Raw genomic sequence first — 20,370 nt, 5'->3', positions numbered from 1 at the left:
GACTTCTGTTTTATTTCGCTGCTGCAGACTCTCAGGTCTGCCCATTTAGCTTGATTTGCACGTTGCAGAGAAAGCACTCATGGTGCAGGAAACAAATGGGACATGGGTTTATTTAGGGTCCTCCATCCCCACAGCCCAGCGATTCAGGATATTTCACGTTTCCCTGTTTAAGTTTGCTTTCCCTAAAAATCACACTGAAGAGTCAAGAAGAGCAAGGGCATCCCGCTGGCTCTCTGCAAGCAGAACAAGCGCCATCTCCAACTCCGGCAAGGGGAAGGAGGACTTCTTCAAAGCAGCGAGGCCAGGAGGACATGCCCGGCGAGCTGCCCGTTGCAGGAGCACAGGCAGGGGGACGGAAAGCCGGCTTCACCGGCCGCGAGCCTCCACGAAGGGAAGAAGGGCTCACCTACCACGCCTGAGAAACTCGGGCATCACGTAAGTGGAACTAGCTGAGCAGGGGGAAAGAAACCGGAACGGGAGAGAAAGGAAACGGACACGGGTCCTCTCTGCGCAGTTAACTTGTTGGTAGCGGTCCTCCAGTAACTGAACCTGAGCGCTGCAGGAAATTGGAAGCGAGGATCGAATGCGATTTTTATTGGAATTTTTAGTTATACATATGCCTGCACACAACTCTTAAATAATTATTCAGAAGTGTTTATATAAAAAATCCTTCCTTTATATATGACCAAATAATTAAATCTTCACAGTGTTGTGGGTTTTTTATATAAAAAAAAGATTGTTTTAAATAAAAATCCAAAACAGTCTCTGGGCCGTCTATGGGTGCAGAATTGTGCCTCTCTGGGTCTCTAAACGTCTGTGGTGAAAACCCTCTATACTTTTTTGCATTGGAAGCCAGTGTTTCAGGGAGCCGCAGGTGCTGTGAGTGTGGTAGTGAGACTTTTTTGCATGCTGCTACTTTGCCTGGCCGCCAACCCCTGTCTGCGCCCCCTTCCCCCTTCTCTTCCTCCATAAGAGCATCTTTTCCAGGTAGCTGAAAATGGTCTTTGCAAGCATCTCTTCTCCAACATAGGGATTCTTTAAACCTCTCTTCATGCATTTATTATATTTTGTAGATAATGTGTAGCATAATATAACAAAATAAACAGAACTTGTAGATTGAGATTAAGTATTGCACCAAATTCTATATACAGTCCCTGATTTTCAGTGAGGCGTTTTGCTATTATTAACTGAAAGGAAGCATTAAAAAGTGTCTGCCTAGGAGAATCGCCAGAGACCCAAGAAGCAGTACGGTTTACAGCAGCTGCTCTCTCTTTTTAAAGGCCTGAAATTTCTGTTGAATGCAGATGTTTTTATCGTGCAGATTTTTATTTCTGCATAAAATCGCCAATATAACAACGAATGCCTGGTAACTCCACCACCCATCCTCTTCCCCAGCATAACCCATCAACAGCAACAAAAAACCCAAAGTGAGAGCTGCAAACACAAGCTAAGAATAAAGATTAAGGAAAGAAAAAAGAGAAGGAAGAAAGGGGAAAGTGAGAAGGGTGCACTTTAAATACGGCACAATTGCACGAATGACCAGTTGAATGAAGGACTGTTTGCAGGAGTCCTTCAATCAACAGCCAAAACACTCTATTTGGCAATGGATGTTTATAGAGATCTAATTATTAACTCTGAATCCCCTGAAGGAGGTATCCTTTTTTATAAGTTGATCTCATCAATAACTGTTATGAGGTGCTGTGTAGTTTCTAGGCTGCATGGCCGTGTTCTAGCAGCATTCTCTCCTGACGTTTCACCTGCATCTGTGGCCACAAAACGTCAGGAGAGAATGCTGCTAGAACCTCGGCCATACAACCCGGAAACCAAACAGCACCTCAGTGACGCCAGCTGTGAAAGCCTTCGACAATACGTAATAACTGATATGCTTAAAGCAGTTATATCAGAGGTGGGATCCAGCAGGTTCTCACAGGTTCCCGAGAGTAGGTTACTAATTATTTGTGTGTGCAGAGAGGGGGTTACTAATTGGTGATTTTGCCACGTGATTTTTGCCTTAGTTACGCCCCTCCTCTCAGGAGTAGCGCACAGAACTTGAAGCAGTCTAGCAGGAGGTGCACCAGCGTGCGTGGCAGCCTGCGCCTGCGTGCATTTGTTTCCTGCCCAAGGACCGGCGCAGCGGCTGTGTCCTTGCCACAGCCCCGCCCAGGAATGCCCCTCTCCCGGAATGCCTGGCCACACCCCCATCGTGCCCCTTTCAGCCCCATTGGCGCTATGCCACAGTTTGAATCCCACCACCATGGGAACCTGTTACTAACATTTTTGGATCCCACCACTGAGTTATATCCCCAAGGAATAATAGTAATCTATGTCACAGAGATTGGTTTGATAATGAATGCATTAATATAAATAAACTTATTCTATCGTATTATAGTCTCTGTCACAAGAATAGAGAACAAGCCATCTCTGTTAAACTCCTAGAACTAAAAAACAACCTATGCCACTTTGTGCGGAAGAAACATATAGATTATATAAATCAGGAATGGGAACGTCTGCTACAAGCTATTCTATCAAATGATTCTGGGCCCTTTGTGAACCATAGTAAATAGATCACAACATTCTCTTGCCCCTTTCCCAGCATATATTTCACCTAATGAATGGCATACTCAGAGAGATATTCTATAATGGGTCTACTAATGATACTGATGATCTAATTGTCTTTGATAAGCAAGCAAATTGGCCACCAGTCTCGACACTAGAAGTGCTAAACTTAATAACAGGATTAAAGTCGAGAAAAGCCCCAGGCCCTGCCATGATTCCGCCTGAAGTTCTTAAGATGAATCCAGAATGGTGGACTCACCTTCTAGCAATGTTGACATCCAGATTAACAACTCTGGCAAGATTCCTGAAGCATGGAAAAAAGCAATGGTAGTACCCATATATAAAAAGAGTAACTGCAGTAATCCAGCTATCGATCCATTAGCCTACTGTTAATTATAGGCAAATTATATATCAAACTTCTTGTCAAGCTGGAAACCTGGGTACAGCAAAATAAGATATTGGAACCAGAGCAGGTGGGTTTCTCTAGAAGAAAATTTACACTAGATCATGTTTCAATATTAACTTACTTGGCAAACAAATATGTTTGTTTACCAGCATTCCACCAGACGCTATGTTGCCTTTCTGGATTTGAAAGGCGCTTTTGATTCAGTGTCTAGAAACATATTATGGCAGAAACTAGGAAAATTAAATATTGATACTTAGCTTTTATTCTCAACACAACAGCTTTACTCCCATACCAGCTTTTGGGTCCAATGCTCGAAGGAGGGACATTTGATCAGTAATATACCAATTAATTGTGAAGTAAACCAGGGCTGTGTACTAGCGCCATTGTTATTTAACATCTTTATCCATGATCTTGGCTCAGAGCTTTTGAAAATAGATGGCCACAGTCCAAAATTAGGTACAATACATGTCCTTATACACTGCTATATGCGGATGATGCAGTATTAATATCACACTCTCACGTTGTGAGACCAACAAACTAACCTTGAATTATGAGAAATCCAAAATATTAATTTTTACTAAGAAACCCAAATTTTATAAATGGGAAATAGAGGGGCACTCTATTGAACAAGTGAACCATCTTAAATACTTGGGAGTCTGGCTTAGCTATAATTTGAGATGGTCTATTCATAAGAAACATGCTATTGCAACAGCTAACATTAACATAAATGTAATAACCTGCTTCTTCTACAGCAAGGGTAATCAATTCCTTCCTATATTGTTCGAAATTCAAAGCACCTAGGGAGAAATATTTAGCTCCCATAATTCTGAAATGCACTGGGATGTCAGATAGTCCTGATTTAAGCATGTATGAAATAGTAGCTGATTTCATAACAACAATATCAAGCTCATATGATGTTTAGACACTGTTTGTTTATCCTTTGTTGAGATTTTAGAATTTAATTCTGTATGTAATGTTTTTAATCTAATATGCCAGTAAAGGCTTTCTTCTTCTTCGACATCAAATGATACAAATAATATTATGAAACGACATTTGTTAAGCTTGTAATCAAATTGAGTACATTATATTCATTTTTATCCCACCTTTTCTCTCAACAGCTTAAGGCCCTTTCCGCACATGCAGAATAATCCACTTTCAATGCACTTTGCAGCTGTGCGGAATAGCAAAATCCACTTGCAAACAATTGTGAAAGTGGATTGAAAGTGCATTATTCTGCATGTGCAGAAGGGGCCTCATGGCTCACTTTCATTTCATCCTCACCACAACCCTGGGAGATAGGTTAGTTTCAGTATGACTGGACTCAGCTCACCCAATGAGCTTCCTGCTAGAATATGTATTTGTTTGATTGTTTTATAGCTGGCTTTTCTCAAGGAGGATATGAACTTGGTTCTTCCAGGTGCTTGAACCACTGCACAAGGAGTGTTGTTCTTTTACCCATTAAGGCAACCAATCATTGCTGAGAATATTAAGCAAGCAACATACAGTTAGTTTCAGCTACCCCACCACCCCAGCTATAAGATACATTTTATTGATGTCATGGGAAGTGGCCCCATTTTGTGAAATGTGGATTTGGAATAGCAAAGCAGCATAAGGGACGTGAATTGCAGGCAGTCACCCCCAGCTAGCAGAGATTTTTGGGATGCTCACCCTCTTGCTCAGGGCTTGATCATAAACATTTCCATGGCATAACAATCAGCATCCTGTCATGTGGTTACTGGGCGGAGAAACTCCAATGTGTTTTTTCCCCTGCATGTTTTTGTAAACAGCATACCACCAGTAGAAACCTGTGCCATGTTATAAACAAATGTTAGGCATTTGCTGAGTATTCTGAGAGGTAAACAAGCAATTTAAAGCAGGCACTCTAGCTCCACGCTGCAATAAGGCAAATGCACATTGATTTGGTTTCTGCGATCTTTTGTCAGGCAGGTGCTCCATGTTATACACTGATGGAATATTGAAAGCCACATCACTTCCTGTACGAATCCAAGAGCTGAAGTAATTCTATACATTATTGACAATCAACTAAAATTCTGTTGCCATCGCAGTCATATAACTGGCACTTAGCAGATGGAGGCAGGTGTTCCTTCTGACTGAATGCTGTGATTTTCGTTTCCACAAGACACTGGAATATAGAGCTTTCCTTCCAGTTGGATTGAATTCTCATTGGAAAAAGCAGCATTTGACATACCTCACTAACGCTAATCACCAACAAAATTACCCACAAACATAACCAGATCCAGGCAGAGTACAGGCTGAAACTAAATTGCACTCCAATGTGTCAAATGCAAAAACAAACATTTGTTCTGTAGGAACACCGCTGTATTATTAGCATGCACACTCTGTGGAATCCAGAGTGCACATTGCGGAGATAATCAGTACTGCTTTCAACAGGTATAATTTTATTTTATTTAAGGCAGAAGACAGACTACAGTGCTTGAACATCAACATCCATAATTAACGCACTATCGAGGACAGAATCTGAAAGATTCTCCAAACTGGAATAGTAAGATTATGGAGTCGATGCTTAGAGGCATCCTAGAAAGAAATTACCAGGCCCCTGAAATAAAGTGAGAAGAATTTTCCTGCGTAGCTGATCAAGTCAAACCCAACCATGAATACCAGCTTCCTAAAAAGAAAAAAGAAACCCTGAACTGTTCGTTCCACATTAGTGCAGAATTAAAACTGATAATGCAACAATATTTTTGAGGAACCATTCTTAATTTTATTGCTGATTGGAAAGGAAACCCTTTGCAACTAGATTTTTAATATTTCTACTATGTTCCTAATTTTAGTAAGCTTTTGTTTGCTTCCATTGCAAAGTATATAACATTGCACATAACAAGAACTTGAATTGGCTAGTCTTAGGAACGGGCAGAGAATGGCTGTTTAGCTTTGTTGATATAGATCTCTAAAAGGGGCAATACGCACAGCACATCCCCAAGAGACCTTTGCTCACAACATTAGGAATTTTATTGCACTCTGTTTTGGACAATCTGGACTTTTTTCCTATCTTTTTTGACAAAATAACCCTGAATGACAGGTAAAAAAAACTATCTTCACGTCAAAGACTTGCGATCTTGCACCCTGCTCTGCTAATAGATTGTGGGTTAAAGTCTCACAATCTCCCCCTTTTTTTAAAGAGCAGTCACATCTCATGACACCTATTTCTGTGGCAGGAGGGAATTTACATAAGCATGACCTGCTGCACCAAATGTAACTTTGCATTCCACTATGCTAATGAAATAATATTCAGATGCAATTCAATATTCAGCCTAGCCTTGGTTTTCTATCTTGCATTATTTTTCTGATGTGATTCTCAAGGTGGAATATGTATGAATTTTTAAAATGAGCAATGAAGAACCAAAAGGAGAAAGTAGACAGAGGGCTATTGTATAGGTTTTATTTTTAGCATACTAATAATAATGTTCAGTGGTATAAGAAAATGTTATGTTTCATGAAGGGAGGCTATGCAGAGGAATTTAACCAACAGGTAAAGGTACAAATCTCATCACACCTATGGTTGCAAGGCAAAGCCCAATAAATTGCAGTTGTATTGATGATATCAATGATTGCAGTTATATCAATATTGTGGCCCATCCCACAGATGATTCCCTTCCCTCCAAAAGAAGGAGGGTGGAAGTAGAGTGGGGGAGGTGTGATTGAGCCCAAAAGAACCCCTGCTTGTGCAGTTTCTTGCAAAAGCCAACTCTCTGTTATTATGTAGCGTTTGCTGAGAGCATCGATTTAGAAACAGCTGTCTCCATCACAGGAAGACATTTGGTTTCGAATCTGCCAATATTGCCTCCAGCCCCCATAGCAACCATTTTGTGGTTGGCAATGCCCCTCCCACAGCAGCCATTTTGTGGTAGCTCCCACGCAGTGTTCTGAAATTTCCAAAAGTGCACAGAGGATCAACAAGGCTGATGTCTCTGCACTACTCTTACAGCCGAATCCAGAGGCCCTGGTGGTGGGACACAGCACTGCTGTAGCACTGCCCCGCCACCTCCAGGAGGGCTTCTCAGCAGCAAGGGGAGGTGAAAAACAAAAGGAAGTCTCCTCTCTATTATGGGTTTATGTCGCCACCAGCACTGGCATTCCAGCAGGCAAAGGTTGGGCAAACAACTGTTGGTTTCACCCCTCGCCATGCCTCCAGAACTCCTCCACTATGTTGCTATGCCTGTGTGGAGGGCCCCTGCTATGCCACTGTGGAGAGCTGTGGCAGCCACCTGACAACATATTTGCCCCTCCACTAGGGTAAGTGCCTCAGGGAAGGCAAATCCACCGGCACAGCCCAGCGGCGCCTCCATAAGATGTTCCCCTCTCCTCTGGATTGGGGTGTAAATATATATTTTAAAAATGCCTATAATGACTACATGCCACAGGGTGATTCCACACTGGCCGGGTATTCCGGGGGTGGGGCATTAATTATTTCTCTGTTACTGTAAAAAATTCTTACTGTAAAAAAAAGTTCCTAATTTCCAGCTGGTATCTTTCTGTCCATAATTTAAACTCATTATAGCAAGTCCTATTGTCTACTGCCAACAGAAACAACTACTTCTCCTCTAATTGACTGCCTGTCAAATACTTAATACTTTCAAATACTTAATTTTGTTTCTAGAAATCAAAAGAAGGATACTTTCCTTAAACAAGGAACTTTACCATATTTCTAAAACATGTTTTTAAAACAGCCCAACAGGGAGAATTATCCCTTTTTCTACCTTCGCTAACCAGCCACATAGGAAACAACAGGACTTTATGATTTTTGGACCTAATGGAATTTCTAACGGAAAAGCAGACCCAATTAGTAACCCCCTGTCGGCACACACAAATAATTAGTAACCCTCTCGGGAACTGGTGAGAACCTGCTGGATCCCACCTCTGGGTACATGCAACAAATTCTGGTTCATCTACCAGACAAAAGTAATCCATCCCTGTTTGAGTGTAAATCTCAGTTTCTGCCTATATCTTATCACTTCTCTGCCTTCCAGTAGGGAGGACATTTTCTGTATACTGCTAAAGTGGCCCACAAGCCAGTTTTCCACTGGAAGAATCCATTTCTCTCTTCTTTTTGATTGCCCAATTATGACTTTTCCTCATGGTGGAGGGAATAGGAGAGAGGCTGATTTTTTTAAAGCTATTTAATTTAGCTTAAATTGGGCCCCACCCCTTGTTGACAACCTCATATTTGCTATCCCTGAAGCCAGGTGGCCGCAAAGAGCCAGGCGCCATTCAACAAACAGAACAAATTTAAATACTACTGCAAATCATCACCAGTCTGATCAGTGGTTAACAAACCAACTACAAACCCTAATTTGACATCTCAGTTTGGTGTCAACCAGCGTATGGCTGTTTGTTGGACCATCCAGAGTGGAACATCACATTCAATCATCTATAAACCAGGAAGTACCGTGATATTTGGATGCAGCCCAAATCAGCGTTGTTGTTTGTTTGCTTGTACCAGAGCAAGTATCTTGTTTGTGTATTGTTTACAGAGGTTTCACATGGTACACAGAGATGATCATGAACACACCTGCTGATAATGGTCCCCCCTCCTCACAATCCTGAACACATCTGGCATCATCTCCAGGTGGCGGATCCATTGACATTGTTGCCCATCTGCCAGCGCAGCAACAGAAACATTCACTTGTCAAGCTAAAGAGGGTCAGTTTCAAGCAGCACACTGGAACTGGATGCTTTTCAGATACCGCACAGTGAGGAGCTCCACTTTTGCCGGAACCAAAGCAGGAAGTAAAACACTAAACAGTGGTGTCATCTGCAATTTGGAGGGAATACTATCAGCTGTTCCCAGGATATATTTCCGGCAGCGAATTGGCTAAGATGCTCTCTTATGGATAATGAGCTGTATGCCTTATGGTAGTGAATTTCATTTGCAACTTTAAAATGGAGGTGGCATTGTTTAAACACGTCACATATGGAAAGAAATTTTTAAGCACTAAATGTTATAGATGAGGGGAGTTTTACTGCTAATGAATCTTTTTTTCCCCCTCTGCATAGTAATGTGACATTTGAAAGTGTGTTTTCCTTCTCGCATGGTCGCATTAATTTTTCAAGAAGGTTCTGAGTCTTAGAGACAGTTTGCGTATGATGTATTATAGCATGGCCCAGAGATAAATCAGAGGTTCAAAAAAGAGTGAATTGCATTACTGTTATTCTGACCCTGAATAAAATCCGGAATTCAAGCATGTTAAGACAAAAGGCGGAGAGTCCCTGCATTGGTGTGTGTCCACTTCCCAATTCCACTGTAGCAAATTGAAACACACACACTCTCCATCGCCACAAATTCCTGTTCTGTGAAGTCAGTGGACAAATAGGAGCAATAAAATTCAGGCCTGCAAGGGGACAGGTCACCCCCCTCTTCCAAAATCCCATGTTTTGTTCAGTTATTATTTATTTACCTTTGTATCTTTTTACCTTCGACAGCAAAGTTTTCACATTAAAAATTAAAATAATCCAATTTTAAAGCACAGGGTTTTTACCCCTTGTGAGATGGCTACTTTCTGTTTCATTTATTAATGTTGTTACCAAATAAATCATGTTTGTAATACTGTCCATGACACAGTATTTCCGTCACGCATCTGTTGGAAGGCCAAATTTAGGACTTTATATATAGTACATGCTCACCCTCCACTTAACTCACACTTGTCTTGTTTCTCTACATGTAAGCTGCACCGATGGTAGGAAATTTTCATCTACAATATTAAGAGGTACAGGCCTTAAATTAAAAATATTATTTAAGGGGCCTAGTTTTAACTTCTAGTTAGTAATAAATAACTATTTTGTTCACATGGCAGTAATTGATAGTAGTAACTAAGAGGGGTTTTTTTGTGCTTCTGAGAAATATCAAAAAGTATTATTTTAACTGAAAATTAAATTTTAAAATATGAACTAGAGAAGCTGTAAGAACGATTATGCTTCAGTTTGTCATTTTATATGTGCATAATTCATTGAGAAAGTCAGCTTTCTAATAAAAGTTTCCTAATTGACTTGGTTTACTAAAAATAAATCAGATGTTTGTTTTTAATTTGAAAACTTGTAAAATTTGTTTACTAGAATGAAACTGAGTTGCTATTTGGTGTTTGAAACATGAAGGCATCAGAGTAGAACTAATTAATTCAATCATAGGATATTGTTCCAAATTTCAGGTGTTTTCTTAAAAGATCTGTGTAAGAAACACTTCCCAGATTTTAAAACTTGTTGAAGTAATCCATGTATGATTTTTTTTGTTATGAATTTATGGATGCAAAGGTTAATGAGGCAGTCCACAGCCTAGGCTAGTGGTGGCGAACCTTTGGCACTCCAGATGTTATGGACTACAATTCCCATTAGCCCCTGCGAGCATGGCCAATTGGCCATGCTGTAAGGGGCTGAAGGGAATTGTAGTCCATAACATCTGGAGTGCCAAAGGTTCGACACCACAGCTAGGCAAACCTAAACCCAAAACTAAGGGGTTCTGTGTGATAACGCTCTCTTCTGTCCCCCCCACTCCTGTTCATTGTATTTTAACATACACACATGGATATACCACCCTGCCTACTTCCATATAAACCTACCTGACCACTCCAGTTGTTTTCATAGACCCTGCTTTGGGTACCCCTGGCATCTGAGCCTAGATAAGTTGCAACCAAAAAAGGACCTTCATGATCAGGGCACCCAAACTTTGCAACTCCCTCACTAGGGAGATTTGTGTTTCTCCCTCTATCATTGTCTACCCCCAACAGGTAAAGACTTTCTTGCTTTGTTTGGGGTTCCAAACTAGGATTCCAGACTCGAGTATAATCCTTGGAATTGTGCTTTGGAGAGAAGAGCAAACCATAATTTAAGAATATAAGCAGAACCCTGCTAGATCAGACCAGTGGTCCATTTAGTCCAGTATCCTGTCTCACACAGTGGCCAGCCAGTTCCTCTGGAGGTCCAACAACTGGAAATAGAGGCTGAGGGGTTTCGCTGCTGTTGCCTCTTGACACTGGTATTCAGAGATTTACTGCTTCCAATTGTGGCTAGTGGCCACTGATAGACCTGTCTAATTCCTTTTTAAAGCCATCTATGCCTATGGCCATCACCACAACTTCTGGCAGCAAATTATACATTTTGAACATTCATTGTATGAAAAAGTATTTCCTTTTGTCTGGCCTGAATCCCCTGCCCATCAGCTTCATTGGTTGCTCTCAAATTCTGGAATTTTGGAAGAGAAAGAAAAAGTTCTTTTTGTCACTGTCCATGCTGTAAATAATCTTGCCATGTTCCCCCTTAGGCGGATTCCGCATAAGCGGAGGCAATGGTGTTCCACCGGCATAGATTATGCCGGTGGAGCCCCGTGGCCATTCGCCTGCTGAGGTGTGAGCGACCCCAGAGCGGCCGCTGCCTACGGAGGTGCCCCTGGGGGGTTGAAGGGCAGTGGGCATGCCTCCCCATCCTTGCAGAGCTCCTCAGGGAGAGAAGGTAAGTCCAGGGGAAGATGGAGGCGCCAAAAAGTGGCGCCTCCAACTGAGCACCTGGAGGGAAACACTGTTTCCCAAATGCCTCACTCATGGAGTGAGGCAGGGAGACATCATTTCCCCAGAAAAAGCACGGCATTGCCTCATTTTGGAGGCAGCAGCCATGCAAACAACGCCCCAAGGAAAGCATTTTTACCGTCCTCGGGGCACTGTTTATGCCCCGTGCAGACTCTGCCTTAGTCTTTCCTTTTCTAAATTGAAAAGTTCCAGATTCTACAACCTCTCCTCAAAGAAAAGATGCTCTGAGCTCCAAATCATTTTGGTTACCCTTTTCTGTACTGTCTTCCAGCTGCGTGAGGTCCTTCTGTTGATATGGTGACCAGGATTGTGCACAGTATTCCAAAAGAGGCTGCATCATAGATCTATAAAGGGGCGTTATAATATTGGCCATTTTATTTTCAATCCCTTACTTAATATTTCCCAACACAGAGTTTGTTTGACTGCTGCAACACACTGGGTTGACACTTTTCATCTACTGTGACCCCGAGGTCTCTTTCCCTCTCGGTCTCAGAAAGTTCAGACCTCATTAGTATGTTCTTGAAGTTTGAACTTTTTGTTCCAATATACATCTCCTAACACTTAGTAGCACTGTTTTTACTTGCCATATAGTTGCCCACTCACCCATAGTTGAAGATTCTCCTCTTCCCAATCGTCCCTTTTTTCACCATTCTGATTAATTTTGTGTCGCCTACGAACTTGGCCATTACATTGCTCACTCCTGTCTCAAAATCATTTATGAACAAATTGAATAGCTCCATCACCAGTGGTGGGATCCAAAAATTTTAGTAACAGGTTCCCTCGCTAGCCCCCCACCAGCAAAGGGGGCAGAGGCATACCTAGGCAAACCTGAGCCCTGGGCAAAACCTGAGTTGGATGCCCCCCCCATGGGCAGCCACCCCACCATGACCCCCCCCCCAAAATTTTTGCACCACGTCATTTCTAAATCATCATCACATTATAGAAAATGCCCCAATTCACAAATCTGAACACAGCAATGGTGAAACACACAGGTTCTTTGATAGAGACTGGTGAGATAAAAGGTACGAAAGGCTGAGAATCAATGAATTGCAGTACCTGAAAGGGATTAACCCAGTTCAGGGAGTTACATTATTAGCCACAATTGCTATATGGAACCTTCTCTTTCAAAGGCAGTATGCCTCTCGGGGAGGCGAGGGCGTGGAGATGGAAAAGTGGACCCAATTAGTAACCCCCTCTCAGCACACACAAATAATTAGTAACCCACTCTCAGGAACTGGTGAGAACCTGCTGGATCCCACCTCTGTCCATCACCAATACCAATCCTTGTGGGACCACACTATTTACTTCCCCACCATTGTGAGAAATGCACATTTATTCCTACACCTTCCTGTCATGGCCATTTTTTCAGTACATAAGAGAACCTATTCTCCTATCCCATGACTGCTGAACTTACTCAGAATGGTCTTTGGTGAAAAACCTTTTAAAAACCTATTGAAAGTTCAAGTATATAATGTCTACTGGGTCACTGTTATCTACATACTTGCTCACTTTCTCAAAGGTTGGTGAGAGAGAACTTCCCTGTGAAAAAGCCATGCTGATTTTCCCTTGGTGGGCTTTGTCCCTCTGTGAGACTAATCATACTACCTTTTATTACAGTTTCTTCTAATTTGCCTTGGACAGACCTTAGGCTAACTGGTCTGTAATTTCCTGGTTCCTGTTTGGATCCCTTTTTTAAAAAAGAGATGTAATATTTGATACTCTACAGTCTTCAGGTGCAGTGGTTGAATTTATTGCTAAGTTACATACACAGGTTAATAGATCAACAATCTCATATTTGAGTTCCCTATGAGCCCTGGACACTTAATGGTTTTTAATTTTCCCACTAGGTCTAGAACTTCATCTCTTGTCTCCTCAATTTGATTTAGTTCTTCAGACTGCCTTCCTGAACATAGTTGCTGTGGTGTGGGCATATGCCCCATGCTTTCGCAATGAACATACGAGTAATTAATTCATTGAGCTTCTCTGCCATCTGCCCATCTTCTTTTAGAAATTCTTTTATTCTTTGGTCAACCAAAGGCCAAGTTTCCTGCCCTGAGTACATTTTAAAAAAATTAATGTTTGTACTGTTGCTTTCAAATTCTCTTTTTAATGCTTAATTATTAAGTTAACACTTCTTTTCCCAAAGCCTTTGGTCCCTTCGGTTCACTTCAGTGGGGCAGGCCTTCCACTTTTTAAAAGAAGCTCTTTTTAAAAACTTTTTATGGATTTCTTGACATGGGTAGTTAATTGCGCAGGCATTCTTTTAGACTTGGCAGAATATTCCTAACTTGGGCAATGCCTGAAATCTGGGCAAATTCCTAACTTGGGCAATGCCTGAAATCAGTTAAATAGTTTCCAAGTAGATTTTACCCTTTTCTGTTTCCCTTTAAGTGTCCTTTTAACTATTCCCTTCCTTTTTGTATAGTCCCCTCTTGTGAAATCAAATATTGCAGTTTTGGACTTCAGGGGGGTAACTTTCCATTGATGTGAATGCTGAACTTAATAGCATTGTAGTCACTTGGGTGCTGTGTGGTTTCCGGGCTGTATGGCCGTGTTCTAGCAGCATTCTCTCCTGAGGTTTCGCCTGCATCTGTGGCTGGCATCTTCAGAGGATCCTCTGAAGATGCCAGCCACAGATGGTGAACCTCAGGAGAGAATGCTGCTAGAACACGGCCATACAGCCCGGAAACCACACAGCACCCCAGTGATTCCGGCCGTGAAAGCCTTCGACAATACATTGTAGTCACTGTTCCCAACTGGTGCAACAACCTCTGCATCTCCCATCAGGTCTTGAGCTCCACTGAGAACCAAGTGCAACATCACTTCCCCTCTCACCGACTCTGTGACCAACAGGTCCAACACACAGTCATTTATGATGCCCAAGAATTTCATTTCCAAAGTATGACACAAGCACAGGTTTACCCAGTCAACATGAGGGTAGTTAAAGCCTCCCAGTACCACAGCATTATCTACTTCAGTCATCTTCCTTATTTCCTTCATCAGTCTCAAGGATTTGATCAGGTAGGTCCACCTCCACTTTTAAGTAAACCTTAAGGACCAGTAATTCCACCCATATCTCCAACAACCCTCAACTCCCTTGGTCCTCCTTTGTCATCCTACCCTCACTCCCGAGTTGCATAGTGCTCCTATCAATGGCCCTTTCCCCACTTACCTTAAGCCCCGCGCTACTCTCCTCAAGTAGTGCGGGATCCCCCGGCACTCCCCACTACAGGGGCGGCGATAACTAGCTGCCCCGACGCTGCCGCTTGCACTCCTCACAAGGCATCCCTGGCACTCCTCAAATGGCTTTGATGACCCTCTGTCAGACTTGTGGCACACTTAGAGATGCCAAGGCTGAGAGAGTAGCGCACAGCAAAGGGCAACAAAGGTAAGTGGGGAAACACCCAATATTACCCCGAGGGTTTACATTTATCATCCCTTTGGACAGACCTCTCCTGAACCAGAGACCAGTTGGCTTCTCTCCTGGGATTAGTTTAAAATTTGTGGTTCAAAGGTAAAAAATCAACTATGGTTTTACAAAGGGTCAATTCATACTCTAGTGCAGTGGTGGTGAACCTTTGGCACTCCAGATGTTATGGACTACAATTCCCATCAGCCCCTGCCAGCATGGACAATTGGCCATGCTGGCAGGGCTGATGGGAATTGTAGTCCATAACTCTAGTGTTTGTACTCAGGTAGGAGGAAAAAACCCAGCCCTGACCTGAAAACCCCCAGGCTAGCCTGATCTCATCAGATCTCAGTAGCTAAGCAGGGTCAGCCCTGCATAGTATTTGGATGGGTGACCTCCAAGGTCTTGACATGGAGGCAGACAATGGCAAACCACCTCTGACGTCTCTTGCCTCAAAAATCTTACAGGGTTGCCATAAGTCAGCTGTGACTTGATGAGGCAGAACAAAAATGTATCACCACTTGTGAGTGGCTTGAGCTCAGCAGGTCCACACTATATGATTCAGCTGTGCCTGCAGCGTCTGCTATATAAACTTTCTCTCTGTGCCAGCAGACAACAGATTGGATCCCATCCTAGCATAAGAGCGTCTTGCAGCAGAGAAAGGCTCCCTCTGCCAGACAAAAGCTTCTCATTGAATAGGTGGCGTAACAACACACAACCATATACCTTATTCCAAAGGGCTGTGCTGTTCATTTGCAGAGTTCTGGGATTTCTAACTTTCACTCCAAAAGACGTGTGAACAAAACATTAATCACATTAAATCTGTCATCATTACTAAAGAGCATTTCCTTCTCCTCAGAATGTCAGATTTTGAGCAATTTGACATAGACTTTTACCAGTCAAACTATACGGCTGATGATCAAGAACAAGATTTCAGTGGGTCTGGAACCCCTGGAAGTGTTTATGGAAGCACAAGGTAAGCGCTTAAATCAGAGGACAATTGAGATTCCTTTAAACATTGATAGCAATGCTCGACTTTAGCTGATGGGCTCCTTAATGGGACCAGGTTTTTGCAATTACCCGTTCCACTGATCTATAGCTCCAACTGCATTGGTTATTCCGAGCATATCATTTGAGATTCTTCTGTTGCTAGTAGTTTTCTTGATTGGGTCTTTGGACTGTTTTTCACAACATTCAGCACAGTTTACTGTTCATTTCACCAGGAGCGTATACCTCTGTAACATCTGAATACAGTCATTGCCAAGATATAGATATGCATCCCAGTCTCTAAAAATATGCACGTTCACAGCTTACAGATTTTCCTCATGGGAAAGTATTATGCTAATGTAACCTCAGCTTGTGGGTTCTGTGGGGCAGTACTTGGAAGGAGTTGCAAAGAACCAAATTTAAACAAAACAGTTTACTTCTCTTTACAAATAGCACTTTTTAAAACATTTAACATTTTACACTTTGGTGTCCTGTTAAGTTTGCATTTTCAAGTCCTTATATTTACAGTCTACTGATATTGCTAAGTCCACCTCTTCTTTGCTGGTGGTTGGTTTTGAAGACTTCAGGAGGCTTGGTGAATGGGCTTCAAGATGATGAAGGTTCCTAGAAAACTCTCACCATTTACCTACACAAAACCCTGAAACAATAGAATTCTAACATTTACAATATAGCAAAAACAAATAAAGCTCCCCTTCCCACTAGTTCCCCACAACATTGCAGTTACAGCTTTAAACAAGGTGTTAAGGGCTTAATAAAATCCCCAATCAAGGTCCCAGCCTGGTAGTCTCACTTCCTCCAACCTCATGAGTTCTGCAGCATTCTACTTCATTTCAGACTCCACCCCTTTCTGGGTCATCCCATTCTGACACAGGGGTTACACTAACACAGCTGTGAGACATACACACAACATCAAATAATTAGCAGGATTTGTCTAGATTCCATAGGGTCTGTAAGATGGGGTTGTTCTGCCAGGTGTTCAATTGAGGACAGTTTTCTTCCACCTATTAGCAGTGTCATCTTCTTCTTTTTTTTCATCAGTCTGCCATGTTGGTTGTTGGGTGCCAGATGATAATGCTTTATTCTGGTTCCCGAGCTAGGATATATCTTTTGGAGGGAGGGGTTGTACTTTAAGATTTTGCGACTGTTTCTTATCTCTATTGGTAGATTGTTTATTGAATGTTGTGAGCTGCCCCAAGCCTTGCGATCCAGGGGAGGACAGGGTATACGTTTGAAATAAAAATTTTAAAAATTACCGTTTAAAAAAATAAATCACAGACCAACTCACACCTGCAGATACTTTCCCTGTCTTCTTCCAGGTGCTACTGTGCTAATGTAACCTCAGCTTGTGGGTTCTGTGGGGCAGAACCTGGAATGAGTTTGCATCAACAATTTTTAAAAATAAAATGGTTTACTTCCTTAACACATAACATATAACATCAACATTTAACATGACACTTCAAGGTCCTGTTCAGGTTACATTTTCAAGTCCTTATATTTACAGTCTACTGATAATGCCAAGTCCATTTCTTCTTTGCAAGTGGGTTGGCTCCTGAAGACTCCAAGGGCTTGATGAACAGGCCTCAACATGATGAAGGTTTCCAAAAGAACTCTCACCCATTACAACCACAAAAAGAAACCCTTAACAAGGTGTTAAGGGCTTATAGAAATCAAGGTCCAAGTCTGGTAGCCTTGTCTCCTCCAACTACATGAGATCTGCTGCCTCGTGCTGCTCTGAGTCTCTACCCCTTACTGGGTCAACCCATTCTGAGCATGGGGGTTACACTAACATGTCCATGTAGAAACCACAAGAAATGAAACGGTTTCTTCCCCCAAACTAGACAACACCTGCTTATTAAGAGTTTAGATGGCTGTCCCCATTCAGGGGCTTACTCCATGCAATGTTAATAACACAGGGAGAAGGGGATAGAGGTGTGGTCCATTGCAGTTAAGTGTGAATCAGTCTGTAACAATATATTTTGATATATACTGGGTAGGATCTTCTCCCATAAGATCCTACCCAGTAGGATTATCAGCAGCTGCCTTGTCAGACAGATCTAGAGATAAGGTCTCTTTGGTAGTAGAACATCCTCCCAGTGTTTGGTGACTCAGCTACACTGTAGTCCTTAAAGCAACAAGTGAATACTATTTTATTCTTAAATCATTTTGGGTGCTGTGTGGTTTCCGGGCTGTGTGGCCATGTTCTAGCAGCATTCTCTCCTGACGTTTCGCCTGCATCTGTGGCTGGCATCTTCAGAGGATCTGATAGTTGGAAAGGAAAGCAAGGGGAGTATATATATACCTGTGTGAGTAAAGGCCAATAGGTGAGGGCATCTTAAATAGAATAGGAGTGGCAACTGGCAAGTGAGGCAACAATGAAGTGTAAGTATGTGAGTAACAAAGGAGATTGCAAGGTCAATAGGTGAGGCGTCTGAATAGAAGTAGTCTGGCCTTTGTTCCCTTTGATTGTCTGTACTCATCCTGTGTCTGTGGGGAGCTGATTAGTCACTGTCTCTGACTCTCTAGTGTTTTTTCAAAACTGGCAGCCAAATTCTGTTCATTTTCATGGTTTCTTCCTTCTGTTGAAATTGTCCATGCCAATGCTTGTGGATTTCAATGGTTTCTCTGTGTAGTCTGACGTAGTGGTTGTCAGAGTGGTCCAGAATTTCTGTGTTTTCAAATAATATTCTATGTCCAGATTGGTTTATTATGTGTTCTGCTATTGCTGATTTTTCTGGCTGAAATAGTCTGCAGTGCCTTTCGTGTTCTTTGATTCGTGTCTGAGTGTTGCGTTTGGTGGTTCCTATGTAGACTTGTCCACAGTTATATGGTATGCGGATTCCTACATGGTTTCCTTTCCAACTATCAGATCCTCTGAAGATGCCAGCCACAGATGCAGGTGAAACATCAGGAGAGAATGCTGCTAGAACACGACCATACAGCCCGGAAACCACAGCACCCCAGTGATTCCAGCCGTGAAAGCCTTTGACAATGCACTTAAACTATTTACTTCATGTGTGCTTAGTTCTGGTGTTTGTTATCACTGTTCATATTGAAATACATTTGAATTAACATGAATTAAATGTTTCAGTGGTATTCAATTTTATAACTGACTGTTTTAATGTTGTGATCATTTTGCCCATCGGTGGTTAAAAACAGATCTTTTAATTAAAAATAATAATATAGGAAGACTGAAAAAGTGGAATTATTCCATTCAGGTTATAGGGCCTAGCAGTGTAAAAGTGACATCTCCCCAACTTCTAAGAAGCTTAATTTTGGTAGCGTTGAATAACACAAATTGGTATTGAAGATATGTTTGCTGGTAAGGCCCAGTGATTGGAGATCCAATATATACATCCCTCAGTGACACCCTAAGACCTTGCCACCTTTCTAAGTTCATTTAAATCAAGAGCACTGGCTGATTCTAGGAAAATGTCATTCATGTTAGGTACTCTGTTCTTGTGTTATTGTTCTCTATATTGCAGGGAGCAAACAGGGGAGAAACGACAAGATGCATTCACTCGCCCAGAAATGCTATCATCTCCACAGTCCTACACAGGCCAGATTTTCCAGCCAGCACACCGTTCTGAATTCCCATCTAATAACACTTATCCTGACAGCTTTGATGAAGAACCTCCTTTGCTAGAAGGTACAAAATTAAATCACTTAATTGCCCTTTTTTTTTTGCATGTTCCAGCAGCTATGCATAAAACAGAATTTCTATGCACTCGTCTCACAGATTTCTGGGACATCAGCAAAGTGATTTATTTTTCTCATAGAGTAAACTTACATGTATAATGGCAAAGGATTTTCAATTTAAATAACATGCTTTCAAATATAAGCTGTTAACAGGAAGTTATTTAAGTGGTCTTACATTTCCAGGGGCAGGTGGAAGACAGACAGACTGACAGACAGACTGATCAACTGATTAACTGGGAGGGACTAGAAACCCCTTATTTTCTACTCTGTCAAGAAGCTCACTTGGAAGACTTTTAAGTCAATCACTATTGCTTCACATAGCCGACTCACAGTATTATTTTGAAGATAAAAGGGAGGCTGTGAGAAATTGCCTTGAGGTCCTTGAGGAAGAGTTGGATAAAAATTGAATATTTAAATACATTTTCTGCATTGATGATAACCTTGCAAAAGCAAACACTTTCCCTTGGAATGTGTTCCTTTCCCTCCTCCCAACTGGAGAAATCCACATTTTCCTACACAATAGGTTTGACAGTCCCCTGGCAAGGATGGAAATCCCCACCCCCACCCCCGTTCCTGTTTCCCGCCACCACTCACAGCAGCAATGGGAGAAAATAAAGTAAAAAATGGCTGACGTCAGAAGTAATGTCATATTATCACCAATGGCAATAATACAGTCTGTACCCAATGACTTAAACCACAACAACGTGAGTAATTTTAACCACAGTGTGAAATAAACAATT

At 41.9% G+C, this 20,370-nt stretch overlaps 1 protein-coding gene across 1 annotated transcript in view; it reads left to right on the top strand.

Annotated features, from left to right (window-relative positions):
* The first annotated feature begins 9,643 nt into the window (after positions 1-9,643).
* Positions 9,644-20,370, top strand: part of YIPF7 (Yip1 domain family member 7) — a 29,202-nt gene continuing 18,475 nt past the window's right edge. The window contains exons 1-3 of the mRNA XM_048509600.1: positions 9,644-9,708; positions 15,786-15,902; positions 19,417-19,580. Of these exons, the coding sequence (XP_048365557.1) occupies positions 15,787-15,902; positions 19,417-19,580 (280 nt within the window). The 5' untranslated portion in view covers positions 9,644-9,708; position 15,786. The remainder of the gene's footprint in view (positions 9,709-15,785; positions 15,903-19,416; positions 19,581-20,370) is intronic.

This window comes from Sphaerodactylus townsendi, linkage group LG10, assembly GCF_021028975.2.
Source record: "Sphaerodactylus townsendi isolate TG3544 linkage group LG10, MPM_Stown_v2.3, whole genome shotgun sequence".
NCBI classification, from domain to species: Eukaryota; Metazoa; Chordata; class Lepidosauria; order Squamata; family Sphaerodactylidae; genus Sphaerodactylus; species Sphaerodactylus townsendi.
Note: the sequence above shows the minus strand (reverse complement) of the source record. Positions and strands in the feature narration are given on the sequence as shown.